This window comes from Hippocampus guttulatus, chromosome 14, assembly GCF_054856545.1.
Source record: "Hippocampus guttulatus isolate MCC_2025c chromosome 14, RoL_Hgut_1.0, whole genome shotgun sequence".
Classification (NCBI taxonomy): domain Eukaryota; kingdom Metazoa; phylum Chordata; class Actinopteri; order Syngnathiformes; family Syngnathidae; genus Hippocampus; species Hippocampus guttulatus.
Genome location: NC_141274.1, coordinates 5,768,371 through 5,790,482, shown reverse-complemented (window position 1 = coordinate 5,790,482; position 22,112 = coordinate 5,768,371). Strand labels below are relative to the sequence as shown.

Genomic DNA, 22,112 nt, shown 5'->3' with positions numbered 1-22,112 from the left:
CAATCAATCAAACTTTATTTCTGTAGCCCTTTTCATCTGGAAAAATGCAACTCAAAATGCCGTGCAGTCAAAAAAAATTCACAATTACAACATAAAAAGAGCACTCCCTCCCTCCCAACAGACATATATATCCCGACAAGCTTGCGTATGCTCGCACACACACACGTCTAATCTAAATTCACCAAGTGTCACGCTCCCGAGTTGTTGGGTTTTTTTGGGGCGTGGGGAGTTATGATGTCGTCATAAAGAACATGATAAAAAGTGACGATTCGGGTGATGACGAGGAGTTAGCGCGCGCGTGTTAGTCTGTGTGTCTGAGCATGCGCATGTGCGTGTGTGTGCGCGCGCGCGTGTTTTTTGAGTCCTGTGTTTACCTCGATTACCAACCCCGGAAGTGAGTGCAGCTCTCATCAACCAATGACGAGCGAGGCTCAGACTGCGTTGGCCAATCACAAGCGCGGATCGAGCTCCGTCAACAAACAAAAGATCTGCGCTGCGCGAGCTCTTTATTGGAGACTTTTCTGCTCGTCTAGCTCGAAGCAGCCTTCCAATACTTTGATCATCTTTTTGCTTTTTCAACCGCTTGTCGACCCCCCACCCACCACCTGCGTGACAGGCCGAGCGAGGCAGCGTTCCCGTCTTGTCTGCCTTGAGGTCGGCCCATGTCCACCTGAGCACCTCGCAACGGTCGCTTTGCCTTTTTGGTGGAGGTGGCCGAGCTAAAGGCGCTAGCCGCTCGGCGACAGAGCAGCCCAGGAGCGGCTGCTTCTGGGCCACTTTAGCCCGTTAGCCAGTTTTAGCTTCACCGCGCCTCGCTCAAGTTGACACTGACGGACACCGGCGGCTTCGGCTTGTCACTGACAAGCCACTCGAGCGCAGCATCGAGCATGTCGGGCTGCGGCTTCCTCATGTCGGTGGTCGTCCACGGAGACTCGACGCTCAACGAGCAGGAGAAGGAGCTCAGCCAGCGCTTGCGACGCCTCTACCCCGCCGTCAACGAGAGCGAGACGCCGCTGCCTCGTTCCTGGAGCCCCAAGGACAAGTTCAGCTACATCGGGCTGTCGCAGAACAACCTTCGCGTGCACTATAAAGGTAATGACAAGGCCGCCAGCGACGTCTCTTCGTCGACAGGCTGGCTCACGGGAGCCCCACTCGGGATGATGAAAGCCAGATGCCCGTCGAGGCGACGAGGCTAAAAACAAAGTGGCTAGGCTAGGTTAGCGCAAGAGGACATCTTGCTGATCTCTTTTCTCTGTCACCCACTAGCTGGTTAGCTCCTAAAGCGCAGGAAAAACATAAAACACTCAGGTCAGCACTGTACAAGATGACAGGAGGAAATAATCGAACGAACCGTCAGTCTTTTCGTGAGACGTTAACTTTAATGCCCAAAGTCTAATGCTGGACTGCTTGTATGTTTTATTTTTCTTGTGGGGCTAATTGAGTAGCATCGGGGGCTAACTGTGGCAGGAAATGCAGTCAGAATGTCCTCAAAAAGAACACAGCAACGCTTTCTAGAGGCTTCCTGAAGGAAGGGAGGTCAAACAGATGCTTATGTCACCGTGTCATCTAACGTGGCCATTTGGCACAGCTGTTATGCATGGTTGATTATAGGTGTTTGTAGAATCCACTTTATATGAATCTATTTAACTGTACATCCGTTCAGAAATATCTCACTTCATACATTCTTGTATCTGTATTTTATTTATTGACCTATAGTTTATCCATCGATTTGCCTATACGTCAGGATACACTGGATAGGGATGGGGCCTGACTGATTTACGAATGTTATGAAAAGTTTGGAGGTCGAGAAAAAAAAAAAGAGAGACAGAGAACAAGCGGGGGTTTCTGTGAAAAACAAGGGAAGTCTGAATATGTACATTTGTGACTGCTGTTTACGTCACGGTCTGCTGAATACTCTGATTTATCCATCTGTGATCAAGACATCTTTTCCGTGATGTCACAAGGTTTTCTGTGATGTCACACACCAACCATGTTAGTGGTCAATTAGTGGAAATTAAACTATAAGACGGGTCACCTACGTGGTGCTCATAGGCAACCCCCAAGGACCACATGATTAGTCCGCAGGTGTTGTATACATGTTTGTGTTCCCTCATTAATGTGAACAGGGGTGTGTAGACTTTGCATTGACTATCTTTGTCTATCTACCTACATCCAGCCACACATTTGCTTCTAGCAAGACGGCCATCTGTCCATCTATCTCGGTCTTGCTGTCTGTCTGCGTAAAAAGGGAGAGAGGCAGAGAGAGACATTGTAGGTTGTGAGAACAATGTAGAAATTGATAAGTAGTACCATTGGATGTCTAATTGTGGTGCTGTGAAATCCCATTTATTGCTGGACCCAGGAAACGGAAATGAGCATGGATGTTACTAGTCAATCTTCATTCAACTCCAACTTTAACACACATGAAGCAGCGCGTACAACAACATTCGCAGGCAGATATTTTCTCCGCCTTGTGGGAATAAATATTAGCCTATTGGAGCTCAGTTGGGGCCCTCCTCTTCTGTTAGGCAGGCCACATCTCTCCCATTAGAGGTCAGTGCTGCCTGGAATGATAAGAAAAGATAAGAAAACCTTTATTAGTCTCGCAATGGAGAAATTCCCAATTCACAGCAGCAAAGTTATGAAAGGAAGAAGTAGAACAACAAAATATAGGAGCTGCTGGAAAGGCAGCCACTCTCGCGGCGCCATTTTGAAGTCAAAATAATAAAAATAACACAACACAACACATAGGACACAGACAGTCGTGCAATCTTCACCACTTTTCTGCATACACTTTGTTGTCTGAATGATGTGGTCAGAGATGGACACTTTCCCCTATTTTGACCGTCTGTCCTCAGTCCGGGCACCATTCCGTCATCGTCCCTCCGTCATTATTCATATAATAATCGTTCTCCGTCCCCATCCGTCCTCGTCCTTTTAAAGCGTTTTGCCAGTCCGCACAGGGGGGAAAAAAAGGGTACGTGCATGACGCCGTGGGAGAGAAGCAGAGGCAGACCCGTCACCAGAGCCCAGCCTTGATGGGGGCACATGAATTAATACCCGACAGACAGCTCTTACTTTGCTCCATATATTCGCACAGCACTGCCAAACCCATCTTGAATGGCGCCTTTTCCGACAACCGCAATTATTATCAAAGACAGCAGTTAGATTACATCCATAAAGACGCCTTCTTGAGTACGTCGACGCCGTAGCCGTGTTGGATGTGGCAACGGGAAGGAAATTTTGACGATTCCTCCTTCACCTGCTCTTTGGCGATGGATCATCAAGCAAAAACGAATACGGAATTATTGCTTTTGATTGCATGATGTCATTCGAGCTCAATTTTACGATATTATTTGACGAATTTATTGCTAATATTCAAGCCACATACATTACGGCGGATGGACTGACAAATAGCTTTGATCCGTTTCAACAATTGTCTGCTACAGAATATACAAGAAAAGTAAAATATCTAGATTCATTTTAGACTTACAAAGATTTTGCGGCTACCGTGACAATTGCATTAAACGTTTCAAATGGCCCTTTCGTCGTGTACTCGAATGTAATATGTCCCTCCTCACTTGCCATACAGTGATGCACTGTGACAGTCTAAACCCGTAATGTTGGAATCTAAACGTCGCCTAATGTGCGAAAACTGCGATCAATGGTTTACATCTTTACTTATGCTCACATCAACCTCTGAAAATATTCGAAGGACTCTCACACGCAAACATTGACGTATTCATCGCGTGCTTACGGAACCTTATTTTCAGTAACGCAGTGATGGGCTGTTGCAGATAAGACTGACCATCAATCAAGCAACTATGACATCACTGTTTCTTTAACTATGACGTCACTGTTTCTTTATATTGAAATGTCTTAGTGGTAAGCAACTCAACGCTACCATTTCACAACACAAAAATAGCTACCAAAAATAAAACAATGATCATAATACCGTGGTACCTCTAATTACGAACGAAATTTTCAAGTTACGAAAAGCCGTCAAAGGCAAATGTCCTCGGATCAGTTCTTGACAAAACGCCAGGCAAAAACCACCTCTGAGAGAGAACAGAGGGCAAAAAAGGATCAGGACGCAGTTAAACGTTAAATGACACATCATTGATATTTGTTCCTCTATTCTTTTTTTTTTTTTTTTAATATTATGCAGGGCGGCCCGGTAGTCCAGTGGTTAGCACGTCGACTTCACAGTGCAGAGGTACCGGGTTCAATTCCAGCTCCGGCCTCCCTGTGTGGAGTTTGCATGTTCTCCCCGGGCCTGCGTGGGTTTTCTCCGGGTACTCCGGTTTCCTCCCACATTCCAAAAACATGCATGGCAGGCTGATTGAACGCTCTAAATTGTCCCTAGGTGTGAATGTGAGCGCGGATGGTTGTTCGTCTCTGTGTGCCCTGCGATTGGCTGGCAACCGGTTCAGGGTGTCCCCCGCCTACTGCCCGAAGACAGCTGGGATAGGCTCCAGCACCCCCGCGACCCTAGTGAGGATCAAGAGGTTCGGAAAATGGATGGATGGATGGATAATATTATGCACAGCTCATTTATTGCACAATAATCTAATTGTTATGTGTATTTGTTACATATTTTGATGCATTTTTATGCTTTAGAAAACATTTATGTCTGGATGTTGGGGGCGCTTGGAACGGATTAGGGCATTTACATGGAAAACGCGTCTCTACTAACAAAATTTTCCAGTTAAGAAATTTCTTCCGAGGACCAATTAATTTCGTAAGTAGAGGTACCACTGTACAAGTTAAATTCTAGAAATCCGTACCTCAAATAGCATCTTGGTGAGCGGGCAAGGGGTCCCGACTATTCAAGTGTCAACCAAGATAGCATTTAGCTGCCAACGCAACCACCGCCGCAAAACAACGCAAAACCTTTTTGGACGGAGGACAAGTGCTCCTCCTGTCCTCCGCTTGAAGCCAAGCGAAATCACTCCCTCCCGCATCCACACACAATGAACACGCACGAGACATGCGGCGCGCCATGATAATTCACATTCATTCTGAAGTCGTGAATTGGCAAGACAGCCTGGGTGTGTTTCTGTCAGTCGTTAGTGAAATGGATGTCCACAGGTGTCCGTAGGTACCTGACCCGGTTTGGGATGGTTAAACAGATGAACAAAAACACAATAAAGTCCTTGCTTAGTCCGTTCTTTAAAAAAAAAATCTCATCTTATCCTCCGTCCCCGAAACGGACCGTTCGCCTCCCAGGGACAGAATGCTCATCTCTGGTTGTGGCGTGAGGTGCTAATATACTAAAAGCACGGAACTCTAAATTGGGTCTTGTGTGCAGTGTGCAACCTCCTGTTATGAACGACCTGGTTTACAAACAAATCGGGTTACTCACACAAAATCTTTGTGGGGGTCAAGGGGGGAACTATCAAGATTCATGAACTATTTTCTATTTGTGAACCGACTTGGGTTGGAAAACACAGAAGCTGTGTTATGATCGCTTTGAATTATCCCTCAGAATGGCTCCTAAGAAAAGGAAAACTGCTAGTGATGGTGGGGTTTTTTTTTTTTTTTTTTTTTTTAAATAAAGCTAATTCCAATGGAAAAATTGATGGATGTCAGCATGCTTGCGGAGTGAATTAAACTCATATCTCAGCAGTATAACTTTGGTGACGGAACAGATCAATTGTGTTTCCATTCATTTCATTGAGAAGCATTGTCTTGATTTGCGAACCTTTCGTGTCGCAAATGGAACAAACTGTCCTGTCCCTCAAAAATCGAACCAACGATGATCTGCAATATAGCAAGTGCAGGGAGACATTGTGCATAATCCAATGCACTAGAAACGTACGTGTGTTGTCTGATGGTTTTGCCGTGTTTCCCCAAGGGCATGGAAAGACTCCGAAGGACGCGGCGTCAGTGCGGGCCACGCACCCCATCCCGGCGGCGTGCGGAGTCTACTACTTTGAGGTCAAGATCATCAGCAAAGGCCGAGACGGGTAAGAAGAAAATCAAGACAGTGCGCCCATTGTTTTCACCGCCACGCACGTGACCTCACACGTTGGTGCACAAAGACGACGGATCAAATGTAATTTTCAAGTCGTCTCTTTATTCGTTTTTTTGTTTGTTTTTATGGATAGCACATTGATTTTGGTTGTGTAATAATTCTAATAAGTAGTGTAAGGGCCTTTTGGCTTGTGGCAGATTTCTAAAAAGCTTACGTTTTTCCAGCCAAAAATCTGACAATACACATTCGGCTACTAAAACTAAAAATTTGGCCCGTCTCAGGGAGCCTAATTTTGTTGTGCCTTTGTTTGGTTTCACTGAAACTCTTTTGGGGAACAAGACAAAAAGTAACTGCGGTGTGTTTTGGGCATAGAATTAGGTTTTAGCATAACGTTAATACATGCATTAGCGAAACGAATGATTATTTCATGAATTGATTAATCTGTCAATCATTTTCTCGATTAATCGATGAATTGGATTTAAAAAAAAAACACGTTTTGATTTCCATCCTTTTATTCCAAATCGACAGTGCAGGAACAAATTCTGATTCAGTTCTCGGTTTTGTCCGTTGAAAAACGGCAAAATATTGATCATTGCTTTCCAACAAATGTGATTTTTTTGTTTTTTTCCTCCAGCGTTCAAGGTTGTTCAAATTATAAATTGCATTAATTAGATATGCAATCACCATCACAAAAATAAAAAATAGTTCGTTTCCAGTCAATTTTATCACATATTTTTAATACCCGCGAGAGGTAAATGGCATTCATTTGGACTGGCCTACATACCGTCTTTTTCCAAATGAGAAACATTTGACTGTTGTCTGTGCTCTCAGGTACATGGGCATCGGCCTCTCTGCTCAGGGAGTCAACATGAACCGGCTGCCTGGTAAGACGACACCGGCAAACCTTTTGGCTGTGACCACACCCGAGCGCCTCACTTTTGACTGTCAGAACGCAAAGCGTGACCGACTTGACGCTGTGGGCCCTGTTAGCTTAGCTTTAGCATGGGGAGCCTCCACACAGCGTTTTTCAAAACCGTCCGCCGTACCTCAAGCGCAACCATAAACATACAGTTAAATTGTGAGCTTTCCTAGAGTGGCGTGTCAATCGTCTTGGTCCAAGATCTCGCGTTAGACGTGCGCGTGTGTTTCCGTAATAGTGGGAATTGCACACGCGGGCGTGTTGTTCTTCCCTTGGATTCCTAACCTACATTTGAAACGTCACAAACTGGTTCTCCACCGTGCACTGTGAACTCCTCATTCCAGTGTTGCTCGCTTGAAAAAGAACCAACAAAAGCACTGAAAGTGGCTTGTGCGTTGCATCTGCAACAAACTTGGAAATGATCAATTATTACATTCTATTTTTGAGGCAACCCCCCCCCCCCCCAGCCCGAATAATTAAAAACAAATGCTGATGATAAACGATACTTTCCCTTTTGTCCTGGTGTCCAATGTACTTTTTTACCAGGTTGGGATAAGCACTCTTATGGTTACCACGGAGACGACGGCCACTCCTTCTGTTCGTCCGGCACCGGACAACCGTACGGGCCCACCTTCACGACAGGCGATGTGATTGGCTGCTGCGTCAACCTCATCAACAACACCTGCTTCTACACAAAAAACGGACACAGCCTCGGTCAGCAGAATTTAAAATATAAATGTATATTTAATGCTGCAGACACATTTTTCAAACTATCTCTTTGTTCTTCTGCAGGCATCGCCTTCACAGACCTCCCAGTAAGTGCTTCGCCTTCAAAACACATCAGGAAGATCATAGTGACTCTCTGCAAATGTTTACATGAGCAGCGCACATGATGAAGACAGGCTGAATAAAATGGCAAACGTTTTCGCACTTTTAAGGTCGCATTTTGAGTCTTGACTGTGTGTGTGTGTGTGTTTGCGCCCACAGCCCAACTTGTACCCGACGGTGGGCCTTCAGACACCAGGCGAGGTGGTGGACGCCAACTTTGGCCAACACCCGTTTGTCTTTGACATCGAGGACTACATGCGCGAGTGGAGGACCAAGATCCAGGCGCAGATTGACCGCTTCCCCATCGGCGAGCGTGAGGGCGAGTGGCAGTCCATGATCCAAAAGTAAGAGCGTCAAAGCGCCTTTGACATCCGCTTCTTTATCTGTTGGGGTCCGTTCGTGTTGCACTTGTAAAGATGAAACCACAACGATGACTTTTGGGCAACCCGGTAAAACCTCCCAGGTAGTGCGGTGGAGCATCAAGCTACGGCTAAAGCAAACTATAGCAAGTGCTTCTACATAGCACGCTACAGTGTATTTCCTGGTCAACGACTCATTCACTGGCAGAAAATGTCAATGTGGGACTCAACAATCTGATGCCTAGCGCCCAGTTATAAACAGCAGCAATGCATCTCAGAATAAAAATGCTAGCGAAAACATGATAGCTTCAAAATGACTTCGGGGGCCACATCCAGCCCGCGCGCCGTCACTTGCCTACCCCTGTACTTTATGAAAATGGACATAAATGACATCAATAAACCGAATGTAAAGATGAACCATTTTTGGCACACTTTTTGCTTCAATTCATTTGAGTTCAAATAGCTGTTGCTTAAAGTTTTAGATGCTCTTCGTTCGCCTTTCTTCCATCCATCCATCCATTCACCGCTTGATCCTCACTAGGGTCGCGGGGGGTGCTGGAGCCTATCCCAGCCGTCTTCGGGCAGTAGGCGGGGACACCCTGAATCAGTTGCCAGCCAATCGCAGGGCACACAGAGACAAACAACCATTCACGCCCACACTCACACCTAGGGACAATTTAGAGCGTCCAATCAGCCTGCCATGCATGTTTTTGGAATGTGGGAGGAAACCGGAGCACCCGGAGAAAACCCACGCAGGCCCGGGGAGAACATGCAAACTCCACACAGGGAGGCCGGAGCTGGAATTGAACCCGGTACCTCTGCACTGTGAAGCCGACGTGCTAACCACTGGACTACCGGGCCGCCCTGACACAGAAATGTCTGCATCAAAACTATAATCATTTTTAAAACCATATTTGCCATGCACTGAACTAACGTTGCCGGCAGGAGGAACCGATAATCGATTGGATAATCGATTCCAAAACAAACGAGTCAGTGACAGCAAAGGTGTCGTACCTGATCTGCATGTCCATGATGACCTGTCGCCTTTCTTGTTATTTCCCATTCTGTGTTAGCATTAGCATTAAGCTAGTGGACATCTTAGGCTAAACTCGAGTTGTTTTAAATACTGGGTGTGTAATTGTCTTTGGTTTATGTTATTTTTTATCGTCAACTCTGAGTGTCAATTAACAGCTTGAAGCCTCTTTGAAAAAAAAAAAAAAGCTCTTATATTTTACCCGCTTAATTACTGCTCATTGTGAAGAGAGTTTAGTGTCACCGCACAGCGCAGGTATCTCAAGTCTTGGCTCGCAAGTCAAAGCAAAAAAAAAACAAAAAAGAAATTGTTCTAACAACAGCTCCTATTTTGGAAACGTCATAAATCTGGCCACTCATATTGCAAGGCACTACTGTATAGAAATATATTTACATACATCACGTGTCAACAAGTCAGAGAATGCTTTGCACACAATCACACTTTTCTCCATCATGTCACTGTTTTCCATCGTGTGTGTCTGTGGTCCTGCCATGCCCTGACAGGATTATCTCTTTGTGCTGCTATGATTACTTGTCCTTCCTGAATTTAATCTGCATTTGTTGGGCCTGCTGTTCTCTAGTCTCGTCGGGGCTCCGGATTAAAAGCAGGAAGTTGTCAAGCTGCCGATGCTCCGTGACTGTGTTGTTGTCTTCAAGTGTGATATAGTTCACCTTGAATTTCGTGACTGAACAGGAAACCGCCACGTGAATAACATCCGGTCTTTTTTACGTCCTCCTCACTCAGCCACTTTTCTCATTTTCTCCTCGTCCATCCACACCTTTTGTTTGGCCTGAACGATCACCCCGGCTGGAAACTTTTCTTGATACGGCGTCTTTCTCTTAAAAATCACCATAGGTGGCAGTTTCTGTCTATGACCATGGCAACCAAGCGCAACAGTAAAAGCCGACATCTCCTGCCCCGTTGTGCGTATTGCTACCGTGCTGGTCCCGTTAAGTGAGCGGGACCTCGGTCACGTTGGTGATGAGGTTGGGCTGGATGTGTTTGTCGGCAGCCTTTTTTCTGCAGTATGAGCGGAAGATGGCCAGTTTTTCCCTGTAATCTGCCGGATGTTGCTGTGCCACGGTAGCCCTTGCCCGGATTGATAGATGGCGCTATGAATTCATTGATCTTGAATTCGTGGCTGCTCGATTCCCATGTTCCTCCGCGCAACTGATGGGTTGCAGTTTAAACTGTGCGTCGTAAGCTTGTCTCTTCATAGGTGCCATTTTGGTGGGGGGTCCTTAGGTTGGTCACCCCTGCCTTAAACAAAAAAACAAGATGACTTGAAAATCTGAGCTGGAGTAGCGGTTCACCACCATTGATTTATTTATTTTTCCTGGAAATGGCATGTGATCCGCAGCACTTCTTACACGGCGTCTCCCGTCTTCCCCGCAGGATGGTGGCATCCTACCTGGTACACCACAGCTATTGCGCCACCGCCGAAGCCTTCGCCAAGACCACCGACCAGGCCGTGCATGAGGAGCTGGCCTCCATCAAGAACCGGCAGAGTGAGTCCATCGTTTCTCTCATTTGCCGACACCCACGTCACTCACCAGACTACTGTGTAGAACTCGAGGATGTACAAAAATGATACCTGCATGACATTTGTCTAGTTCAGTGTTTTTCAAACATTTTTGAGCCAAGGCACACTTTTTTCATTGGAAAAAATCTCGCAGCACACCACTAGCTGAAAATGTGAACCCCCCCACCCCACCCGCTTATTTTAACAATTAACGTGTGATATTGTTACTATAACCGTTTTTAACATTGAAGAATGACGTTATAACAGCTTGAATTGGAATCTAATGTACACAAAGAAAACAGTATTTTATCATCTTTCATATTTATTGTTTCACCGTCGTCCTGCATTCTTGCGTCACAAATTCGCTTGTCTCTCGTCGAAACACAAGGCAATTGGCTAGCTGTTGCTGCTCCCTAGCGGTATGAGAGGGTACTACATGGTTACTTTCTGGGCGAAAGACCGCACGGGTATACAAATTGGATATTTTCCCGCGGCACACGGGTTGAAAAAACACTGGTCTACTTCATACTGGTATTGTTGTTTTTTTAATACAAAATCAAATTTGATGCCATTCGACCAATAATGGATTCTAAAAATATTGGCTCATAGCAGCCCAACCCAATGTCATTTTTGTGGGTGGTTTGCAGAGATCCAGAAGCTGGTGCTGTCTGGCAGGATGGGCGAGGCCATTGAGACCACCCAGCAGCTCTACCCAAACCTCCTGGAGAGGAACCCGGACCTACTTTTCATGCTCAAGTACAGCTCTCGCTCGCTATGCATCTTCACACGCATGCGACATAGAATGTGACTGAGATCACTGCGTTTGCATTTGACGATGTGAATGCATTGAAAGTGTCACTCGAGGTGATTTTTTACGATACCGTGCCATTTCTTGCCATGTGTTCAGGGTGAGACAGTTCATCGAGATGGTGAACGGGACGGATAGCGAGGTGCGGTGCTTGGGGGGTCGCAGCCCCAAATCTCAGGACAGTTACCCCGGCTCCCCCCGGCCCTTTGGCAGCCCCGCCCACAAAGCTGGCAGCTCACAATCCAACCTGACAGGTACGCCGTGCCGTACTTTTCACCCCACCCGCCAGCTTTATTACTGCCACAGAGGTGGAACATTTCCAACTGATTCAAAAGAATGTCTGACTGGACTGTACCATTTAGAAATGTTGATTTTGGGGGGTGGTAAGGTTTGTGTGGAAAAGTCATTTTAAAAAGGACCACCCCTCTTGTGTCCGCAGGTGTGGACAGCAACTGCTGCAATGGCGTGACGTCCAATCGGAGCCATGGCTCTGCGCCTCACAGTCATAAGCCCTGCCCCCCGGGGTCGGAGCTCAGCTTGAACGGGAACCGAAGCCAGACGACGGGAACCAGGTGGGCACTTACTCTTTGTGTGCGTGAGTTCGTGCGTGCGTGCTTCACATCTTATCTGTACATGTGATGTGTGTAGAAAGTGGCATTTTGTTTGTGACATTTGTGTGCGTGAGTTCGTGCGTGCGTGCTTCACATCTTGTCTGTATATGTGATGTGTATAGAAAGTGGCATTTTGTTTGTGACATTAGCATGTGCTCCTGTGACATCATCTGTACTGTGTGTAGTGTGTCTTTGTGCGTGTGACATGGTTTGTGTGTGTGTGTGTGTGTGTGTGTGTGTGTGTGTGTGTGTGTGTGTGTGTTTGTGACATCCTGACATTTTGCTCTGCGTGTGCGTAGCAGTGACGTGGACATGGAGGTTGAGCACTTCACCAACGGCGTGACGGAGTCGTCCTCTAACGGCTTCCTGAACGGTTCCTCCAAACACGTCAACGAACCGGATGACTGCGACGCCGACATGGGCACGTGTCTTTTCGTGGACGCAAGTGCATTTGTCCGATCGCGTGCGCGCGTGACACGTCCAGTTTGTGCGCAGAGGTGGAATCCGCTCAGGCGAAGCGCCAGCTGTGCGGCGGCAGCCAGGCGGCCATCGAGAGGATGATCCACTTCGGCCGAGAGCTGCAGAGCATGAGCGAGCATCTCCGGAGGGAGTGCGGCAAGAACTCTGTCAACAAGAAGATGCTCAAGGTAGGAGGAAGCCACGAGTGTGGGCAGGTCACAAGGGAGAGGGGAGTGGGGGGGGGGGGCAACAACTATATTTAGGGCGAGTCATTACTTGAGTCAAGCCAGTCACATTTTAAGTCATACCATCTTACTCACTATTGGCTGACAAAAGAAATCAAATAGCATTGTTTTTACCATTCTCTTTCATTCATAAGATAAATTGTCAGTGAATTTAAAACAAAATCTATAACACAGGGATGGCAATTTTCCGCATATACGCGGAAATCCGCCGTTTTATTTCTTAAATTGATCATTTTTGTGAGTCGTCTAAATCCGTTAAGAAAATTATAGGGGGGGGGGGGGGGTCAGGTACCTTATCGTCGAGTTTCCACGAGCTCTCGCGATCAGTCGTTCCATCTTCCGATTGTAAACAGCCCTGCTATTGGCCGTGTATGATGTCTTACTTGTTGTGATTGGTCGTCCCGTCCAGGCCACGCCCCTTTTTGCTTTTTTCATCACTAGCCATTACCATCCCTGATAACACAGTATTGAACATTACATTTCTTGTCTTAGTTGATTCAATTAAACGTAGGTTGAACCTGACTTGCAAATCGTTGTATTGTTTTGATGTTTTACACAACGTCCCAACTTCATTGGTTTGTCATTCGATTTCGTCCTTTCGGCAAAAGGAACTGGTCAGCCCTAAATGTCAGTTTGGATGCAAATTCATTTCCACATGAAAAAAAATTTAAATTACAAAGTAGCAGCAGATGCGAAAAATGAACCTGCAGTATTTGATTCACTTGGCGTTTTCTTTTAGCCTTTTCCCACTAAATTGCAAGTTTGGCTGCCTTTGTCATTCATCTCCAAGAACTCCTGTGGATTCGCTTGACTATAACATCCTAAAAATTCATCAAGTTTGTGTGTGTGTGTGTGTGTGTGTACGCCGCCGCAGGACGCCTTCAGTCTGTTGGCCTACTCAGACCCCTGGAGCAGCCCGGTGGGCTACCAGCTGGACGCCATCCAGAGGGAGCCTGTGTGCTCCACACTCAACAGTGCAATACTCGGTAGGTGGCGCCGTCGTGGCAACAGTTTTATAGGAAGGGGCCTATTTTTTATAGATTTTTTTAATTGACATCTGCCGCTTGTGTCTGGTTACCTTCCCAGAGACGCACAACCTGCCCAAGCAGCCCCCCCTGGCCCAGGCGGTGGGCCAGGCCGCCCAGTGCCTCGCCATCATGGCGCGAACGGGCAGCGGCTCCTGCGCCTTCGCCTCCGTGGACAATTACCTGCACTAGCAACTCGCATACACACACACACACACACACACACACACAGTAGTGAACAAAAGTTTTAGTCCACTGTGAAATTTGCTTTTTTTTTTTAAGCAATGGTAATTACCGAAAAGAAAATGTTTGTTTTTTTTAATCACCAAGATGGTGCCAAAGAACTATTTTTAGTTACTGAAATTCCTCAACTCGCTCCAATGTAGCTGCTTGACAAGAAGGGTTCATGTCAAACTGGGACTTCTGAGCTCATTTCTCTTGAGTTTCTTGTCACCAAGATGCCACAAAATAGTACCAAAGCACCATTTTGATTTGATTGGAACTCCTCAACTTGCATCAACCTAGTTTCGTGACACCAAAATGCCACAAGCTGGCCTCAAAACATTGCTTTTGTCTCACTGAAACTCCTCAACTCAGTACTACAAAGTTGCATGACAACAAGATGGCGCCAAATGTATGTTTATGTAAATTAAACTTAATTAACTTGGCCAGCGTAGGTGGTGCCAAAGGTTTTTGTGTAAATGAACACCCAACTCCCTCCAAGATAACGACTTGACATCAAGATGATGTAAAATAACTACTTTTTTGAAATTCCTCAACTAAACTTCAACATAGTTCCTTGACATGAAGATGGTGGCATTAGTTTTTTAATGAAACTTGTTAACTTCCTTCACACCATAATGGGACCTAATTAATTTTTTGTGTCAAACTGAATCTTCTTAACTCTATTCAATATAGTTCCTTGACACCAAGATGCACAACAGGGCTACATCATACAAAGCGAGCAGTGGTCCAAAACTTTAGCACACTACTGTGTACACACACACACACACCGCCTCCCTTTATGTGGTAAATAGAAAACAGCCCCCCCCCCCTTGCTCCAGCGGCTGTCCACATAACTGACTGACTGATGGCGTGACGTCGGCCCAGCGTAGCCATCTTGAATCGGACCCCCGCTCCCTCCTAAAAACAGTGAGCCCACCAACCTTGCACCCTCCCCCTTTACTGTTTCCATTTTGTTTTTTTTGTATAAGTTTAGTGCTGGCGTCAAGGGTTGGGGAGTGGGGTCGCAAGGGGTCCTGGCTTTTAGTCGGTGCAGGTTTACGAGGTGCAGACGCCGCCGCTCATATGACAGATGATGATGATTCTTCTTGTTAATTGCATTGAGTTTACGGCCACTTGTGATGCTAATAAAGGACGCCAGCCGGTGAACGCGTGACCACTTGATACAAAACATACTCACCCACACCTGTGGGGACGCTTATGGGACAGCACGGTGTACTAGCGGGGAGCAAGTCCATATCACATCCGATGTTCAGGTTTCACGTATCGGATTTTCTGGCCCACATTCCGAAGACCGCTCAAAATGGACTCTCTGCACGGACCATCTCCGTATTTGGGTTACAACACATCAAACTATTTAATTATGCGCACCGTCTGCCGGAAATACGTCACGGTACCGTAAATGACGTATTACCCTTTGTACACGCAGGTCCGTCCGTGTGTATGTAGACATGCATGGCTTTTTTTTTTAAGACGCGCTCAACTCAACTTTGTTTAGAGTGCACAAAAACAGTAACAAAGAATGAATAAAGTAGAACAGATAGCCTTTATGGTCACATTCCGTTTTGCAGAGGCAGCAAAATTGAGGTGATTGAAACTAAAATACAGCCAAGAATTAAGTAAGACTAATGACAAGCATATACTTAGGGAAGGGTGGAACCGCCAATGAAGAGCGAATATTTTTGACTGGCAAATACATTTGAGCACATTTGCAAGTGCGTTGGAACATACTTGTAGGACAAACTGTGTTGACTTGCGCAAGCAATTACATTTAGTCAACATCATCCCGGTATGTTCGTCAATTAATTCAATGTTTATTCATAATTTTTATAATTGGCCTGCGGTGCATGATTTCATTTGTGCCTTTTAACGTAATGACTCAGGCTATGCACATGCGCAAATCAATCATCAAAATTGAAGAGAAAAAAAAATTGCATGATGATAGCTGTACCGGCGAACGATCTGTTTATCTGTACAATGATTTGTGACTGTTCTGTTTTTCACCAACATGTGACCTTGGCTTGCAACAAATTCATTGTTTGTCTATACACGCACGGTCTGGCGGCCAGGCCATTGTGCATTGTCTTGACATGCACAGACACTTGCTGGCGACCAGTCTCTTGCTCTTCATGTCATTCCAAGGATTACACCACTCGTCTCATTCAAAAGCAGCCGAGAGGCGCCAGTGCTTCTGCGAGCCAAATGACAGGAGCAATCGAGGAAAAACGATTTTAATCGCAACATAAAAAGGTATGTCTAAAGATAACGTGACAAATTACCCACAATTCCATGCCATTGGCCACTTGTCCCAATGACATGTGGGCAGAAGTCCGGGTGCCATGGCAACACTGTCCTGACGCAAAATAATGCTTGTCCGTGATTGGTCCTCACTCAAGATGGAAAGTGGACAACATTTAGTCTCGGGGTGGACTCTCTTTCAACGGACAACAGCGTTTGGCATCCAGGCACGGCAAGTGGGCGTCTGCAACGGTCCGATCAGCTAGAGGAAACCTGCTTGTGTATCCAGCGTCGCTTCAGGTTCTCCGCTTTGCTCTTTTGCTCGGGAGCTGACGGAAGAAAACGTTACAAAAACCAATCCCAAAAGGTTTTTGTTTTTCTTTTGTTTTTTGCCTTACCCCAATTGCTCTTGACAAAGCAAAAGGCTGCGCCTTTGGTCCTCGACGTCTTATTTTGAAGGGACAGCATCTCGTTAGCTGACAAGAAGACAAAGGATAGCATAATTGGATGGTTTTGTTCATGCTACCTTCACTGCTTTTGCAGCGATTCAAAATTGGATGCAACGGCCAATCATAAAATGCCACTTTGAATCACGACTCATTCATTCCAAAGTTTAGCACAAAGTATAGCCTGCATGGAAAATTGAACTTGGCGTCAAGCTTACTGGTGGTACGGTAACTTCCTGCGCCATAAAGCTGCGAATGGAGGAAATCCTCGGCCGCCTTCTGCTGAGAAGACGCCGATGTTGGAGGTTTCACTGTCGTCACTTCGTAGTTCCCCTTCAGACTGAAAAGAAAACAAGAAAAATCTCAGTGACAATCAGTTCACTTAATAATTGTAAATGGTAAATTCATCAACCATTTGTGGTTTCCAAAGTAACTGTGGCACTTTTTTTCCCGTACATTCTGGAGTGTTTCAGTTTTTGCTTCTGTGTTTTTTTCTCCTGATCTTCATCCTCATCTTGATGCCTCGTGTCAGCTTCTTGCTGGCTGTGCCTTTTGTTCGAAAGAAGAATAAAATTATCGTCTGAATGTCTGAGAAAAGATGTTCAAGTGGAGGAAACTTACTGTGACGAGTCGATTTCCTCCAGAAGTTTGGCAGAAAGAAGTTTGCTTTTCTGCCATGTAAAAGAAAGATTTATTACTCAAAAGTTAAAATAGTCAACTTATTCGACTTGAAATGAGAGGCACCTTCTGCTCCTGGAACAGTTCCAACCTCTTCTTCCTCTTCTCTTTCAGCAGGTCCTTTTCCCTGGAAGCACACACCACCACCTCAAGAAATCTATCACTGCGCACTACAAACCTCAGAGACCAACCTGGCAAGTTGGCCTTCACTTGATCACGTTTTACTCCCAAGACCTTTAACATCGAACTTTAGCAGCACCTATTATTATTTCAGATACGTTCTTCACATCGGCAGTGGTGTAGTCAGAAGAAGTGAAAGCGTTATAATCAGAAACCCTGTCAGACTTTTTGTTTGTTGTTCTCCATACACGGCTTAGCCTGGATGGCTAGCCTGCTAGCAGTTATCCTACCTTCTACCATTTTCCAGGGCCTGTTTGACGCTGCGGAGCGCCTGGGCCTTAGAATCCTCAAAGGTGACCTCATCGGGGACCTCGTCGTCGCTAGAGCCTAATTCCAATGCCCAACTCTCCATGATCTCTTCACTGTCCGCTTTGCACAAGCTGTCTGTTACACCACGTTTTTTGGGCGCCATATTGGGGCGGTCTCAAACTGGAAAGGTAGTGTGACGTACGTTCATCGAAAAAGACACATTTCCGGTACACCGAAATACGTTTGTTTTTTTAGATTGCTCACACGAAAGTAGAATCTTTCAAGGCGCTACTAAGTTCACAATTTTATTGTTACCGTTCTATAGATCAAAGCTGTTATTAGAGATGGGTTAAGGAAGACATTTGAAACTTTTGACTCCTTTGCCATATTGATTTGGAAAAAGAGTCAACGCCTTATATAAAATAGACCACACCGGTGACATCTGGTGGTCAGTTATGTTCATAGCAGCTAAAATCCTCAAAGTGATTTCCATTCATCCATCCATTTTCTAATCGTTTATCCACACGAAGGTCGCAGGCGCATTGGAGCCTATCCCAGCTGTCTTCGGGCAGTAGGCGGAGTACCCCCAGAACTGGTTGCCAGCCAATCGCAAGGCACACATATACGAACAACCATTATCACACCTCAAAGTGATTTCCAACCATCCATCTGAATCGCTTTATCCTCACAAGGGTCGCGGGTCATGTTTTTGGAATACAAATACATTCTGTCTAATGATCATCATGTACATGTGGAATTGTTACATTTTAACACTGTATTATGGTTCAATGTTCATTAAGCATTTTCTCAACCGCTTATCCTCAAGAGGGTCACGGGCGTGCTGGAGCCTATTCCAGCTGCTTCGGGCACTAGGCGGGGTAAACCCCGAGCTGGTTGCCAGCCAGTCGCAGAGCACACATAAGCAAACAACCATTCATACACACGCTCACACCTAAGGACGATTTAGAGTGATCAATTAACCAACGGCGCATGCTTTTGGAATGTGGGAGGAAACCAGAGTAGCCGGAGAAAACCCACGCCGTCACGGGGAGAATATAAACTACGCGTGCGCACACACACACACACACACAACTTTATGTATATATATATGTATAATTTTATATTTGCTATTATTATTACATATAGAAGAGATGATTTGCATTCGTTATACAATTAGAAAACGAAGTAAAACATGTTATTTAATTATTAAGAGTAAGAATATGTTCAATATTCTGTACGGCACTAGTTACATATGCGCTTGTTAAAGCGCTCAAGAAATAATGTTGAGTTGAGAATGACGAAAAACAGCTCCACTTTCAAAGAATTGGAATCTTCTGTCAATTTTCTTTACGGGGTTAACTCACCAGGAAGTCGTTTTTAAAGATTTTAATCTGAAACCTTAACCGGAAGCCGTGTGGCGCGCATCTCTTTGTGAACGGCACTAGTGTCTTGCAGTTACAGTTCTGTCAACAACGAGAAGAGACGCCACCATGCAGCAGTTGATAACCGTACCGTTGCTTCTGTTGATGCTGCAGGGCTCCGTGCAGCTCCGACATTTGGAGGTTGAGGCGTCGAACGATGGACCTTCGCCCTGCCAGGCCCCGCTCCAGTGGGAGGGGAGGTGGGTCGTGTACGACCACGGCACGGGCAGGAACAACCGGGCCGCGGTGTCCTACGACGGACAAAATCACAGACTGCGGGTGCTGCAGCAGCACAAGAAGCACACGCCGTGTCAGAGGTGCAACGAGCGCACACACGCACAGCATGCACAGTAAAAAGTTCGAAAGACAACCGAGTCAGCATTTTGATGCTAGTCATTGCGAAACGCAGGTTGTTGTATTTATTCAGCGCTTTTCCCAGAAAGGGCTCATGGAGCGTGCGTTACACAATTGTAGAATGAAACACATTTAGTTGAATGTAATTCAGTATAATGTGTTTATTTTAAGATGTTTTATGGTTTTCTATAGCAGTTACGTGGCAAGACTCAACTTGCTTGACTTGGTGCCAGTTTGACTTTGAATTGTCTACGGCTCTCAGGGCTGGGGGGGGGGGGGGCTTCTCGAGTTTCTTTTATTGCATTTTTCTCCCAAAAATAAGATGAAAATGACATTATTCAACAACTCTCTCCGTCCCTTTTCTTGGATTTGCCCCCCCCACGCCCCACCCCACCGCAAGCTAGGAAACATTTTTTTCTTTGGGTGTTTGTCCCTTGCATTGGTCCTCATTCACAAACTGCTTATGCTAAACAATGCCACGTACAAAATTTGCTTCACAAATCTATGATTCATACTTGAATTAGTTCTGAGGTGGTGGTGCATGTGGGCAAGCAGCAGTGTGGCAGAGAATGAACAATTTTTCGAAAAAGAGGCTGCAAGCTGTTTGATACCAAACCCAGTTGAAGTTTAACCCTTTCATGCACCCTGTAACCTGATAACATGATACGATGTCCACTGTAGTAACCGCTGTTCCTGAAAGGGTTAATGTCAAAACAAACATAAGACAAAGACAATTACGTAGGTTTGCCAAGGAGAAAGTCTGTTTAATTTTAATGCTAACAAACAATACATAATGGTCACAATGGATATTTAAAAAAACCAAACTGTGGAGCAACACATGTAAACAGACAATATAACAATACTCACAGACTGGGGCTGGTGTGCGGATAGCAACAATCCACGTATCATTGACACCAATTGAAAAGCCATGTTTAACAAAAAAAACCCAAAACATTATAGAACACTTCATATGCATTTTCCACAAAGAAAATGGGGCGAGGGGGACAGGAATACATATTTAAAAATTGTTTTGGATATATAGGGACGAAGCCCAAAATAGACACTCATTATAATTGTCATGATTTTTTGCTTCAATTTTTTAATGGAAAAAAAACACAAACAAGTGAGGGATTGTGTAAAAAAATAAAGTAAAATATATTCCTGTATATATTTTTAAAAAAGGGTCTGCAAAAAAACAACCCACAACGTGTTTATTGTTGTCCTCATTGTATGCCCAGGTACTTTGAGTTCATCTACTTGTACGCGAGCAAGCTAATGTTCCAGATTGACCAGAAGACGGGCGAATGCGCCAAGGTTGAGCTGACCGATGCCTGGGACCCCTTCGACATTCCCGACAACTCCACCTTCGAGGACCAGTATATCATCGGCGGCCCCGGCGACAACGTGGAGGTGCAGGAGTGGTCCGACAGGAAGCCTGCGCGCAAACGTGAGCTCACACTTAAATGTTATCACACATTTTCAATTATATTTCAAAATTTAAAAAAAACTGTCCAGGGCCCTTTTTTCAAGCCACACACATTCTACGTCACAGATGCTACAGTGAAGAGCATGAGGTTAATAAAAAATAATAACCGCACTGTATTTTCATAAGAAAAGCACTCAACCACATTCCACTGTATGAAAAACGCATACCTCAAAAGCCAAAGTTGTCCAAGCAGTGGCTTATATGTGAAAGTTGTATATTTGTACGTCTGTGTGTCAGATGAGACGTGGGTGGGCGTGTACACCCTGCGCGACTGCTACCCGGTTCAAGAGACATACATCAAGAACAGCAGCGTCACCACATCCACGCGCTTCTTCAATCTGCAGCTGGGCATCAGCGACCCAAATGTCTTCACACCACCACCCAGCTGCCAGGCGGCCCGACCACACGCCATGGCCACTTCGCACTGCTGAGTTGCTCGGGTTCCGCTCGGGGCGCATCCGGGGTTGGACATCCCGAGGCAAGATAGGGGATTTTTATTGCTTTTTATTTCATAATCAAACCAACGAGAGCGGAGTATGAGTCTTAAAAATGACACATTAAAAAATAGATTGTGAATGGTTTGTGTCTTCTACTTTGCCGAATAAATCATCCATGTAAACAGCATTAAACAACCCCGTTCAATAATAAAGCAGTCTGTTTGTCTATATGTGCCCAGACAATGATTTTAGTGTCAATTTGTCGTCTACTCTGGAAAAAAAGAAAAATGTTGGGTGGATTCAAAATTTCAAGGCAACAAACTCAGTCGAAATTTCAAGTTAGCCAATTCAACAAATTATTCTGTATTAAATTTTAATCACATGAAACTTGGCTTTCTCGCAAGAAATGACAATTTACAAAAGTAATTGTATGTTATATTGTCATACAACTAAAACATAACATTTGATAACAGCAAGTCAGCAAATTATTTTGGAGAAAACAACATGCTAAGTTTATGGTGCCAATTAACATTGTTACCATAAAACCTGTTGCAACTTAAATGATTGTTTTAGCCCTCCCTCAAAACACAAGTT

At 45.2% G+C, this 22,112-nt stretch overlaps 3 protein-coding genes across 5 annotated transcripts; 2 read left to right on the top strand and 1 right to left on the bottom strand.

Moving 5' to 3' along the window:
* Positions 1–460: 460 nt before the first annotated feature.
* On the top strand, positions 461–16,466 carry ranbp9 (RAN binding protein 9). 2 transcript variants are annotated; one of them, XR_015102795.1, is made up of 16 exons: positions 461–1,092; positions 5,858–5,969; positions 6,809–6,861; positions 7,443–7,610; positions 7,689–7,711; positions 7,884–8,068; positions 10,512–10,624; positions 11,286–11,394; positions 11,546–11,700; positions 11,886–12,018; positions 12,357–12,478; positions 12,553–12,704; positions 13,636–13,747; positions 13,848–14,938; positions 16,172–16,279; positions 16,426–16,466. XR_015102795.1 is itself a non-coding variant. In XM_086128721.1 (14 exons), the coding sequence occupies exons 1-14, from the start codon at positions 888–890 to the stop codon at positions 13,976–13,978; spliced, it is 1,773 nt and encodes a 590-aa protein (XP_085984847.1). In that variant the 5' UTR covers positions 461–887; the 3' UTR covers positions 13,979–15,178. The 2 variants fall into 2 exon arrangements, 1 of the variants encoding a protein (XP_085984847.1); XM_086128721.1 differs by lacking the exons at positions 16,172–16,279; positions 16,426–16,466 and having other exon boundaries at positions 13,848–15,178.
* Positions 15,557–17,990, bottom strand: nol7 (nucleolar protein 7). Of its 2 annotated transcripts, XR_015102796.1 has the most exons (8): positions 17,802–17,990; positions 17,458–17,518; positions 17,335–17,384; positions 17,170–17,262; positions 16,932–17,053; positions 16,666–16,743; positions 16,313–16,596; positions 15,557–16,220 (listed from the first exon to the last, which is right to left on the bottom strand). XR_015102796.1 is itself a non-coding variant. In XM_086128722.1 (7 exons), the coding sequence occupies exons 1-7, from the start codon at positions 17,981–17,983 to the stop codon at positions 16,526–16,528; spliced, it is 657 nt and encodes a 218-aa protein (XP_085984848.1). In that variant the 5' UTR covers positions 17,984–17,990; the 3' UTR covers positions 16,245–16,525. The 2 variants fall into 2 exon arrangements, 1 of the variants encoding a protein (XP_085984848.1); XM_086128722.1 differs by lacking the exon at positions 15,557–16,220 and having other exon boundaries at positions 16,245–16,596.
* Positions 17,991–19,218: 1,228 nt separating this feature from the next.
* epdr1 (ependymin related 1) lies at positions 19,219–21,730 on the top strand. Its single transcript, XM_086128724.1, has 3 exons — positions 19,219–19,558; positions 20,834–21,042; positions 21,319–21,730. Exons 1-3 carry the CDS (start codon positions 19,311–19,313, stop codon positions 21,510–21,512), a joined length of 651 nt encoding a protein of 216 aa, XP_085984850.1. The 5' UTR covers positions 19,219–19,310; the 3' UTR covers positions 21,513–21,730.
* Positions 21,731–22,112: the final 382 nt, after the last annotated feature.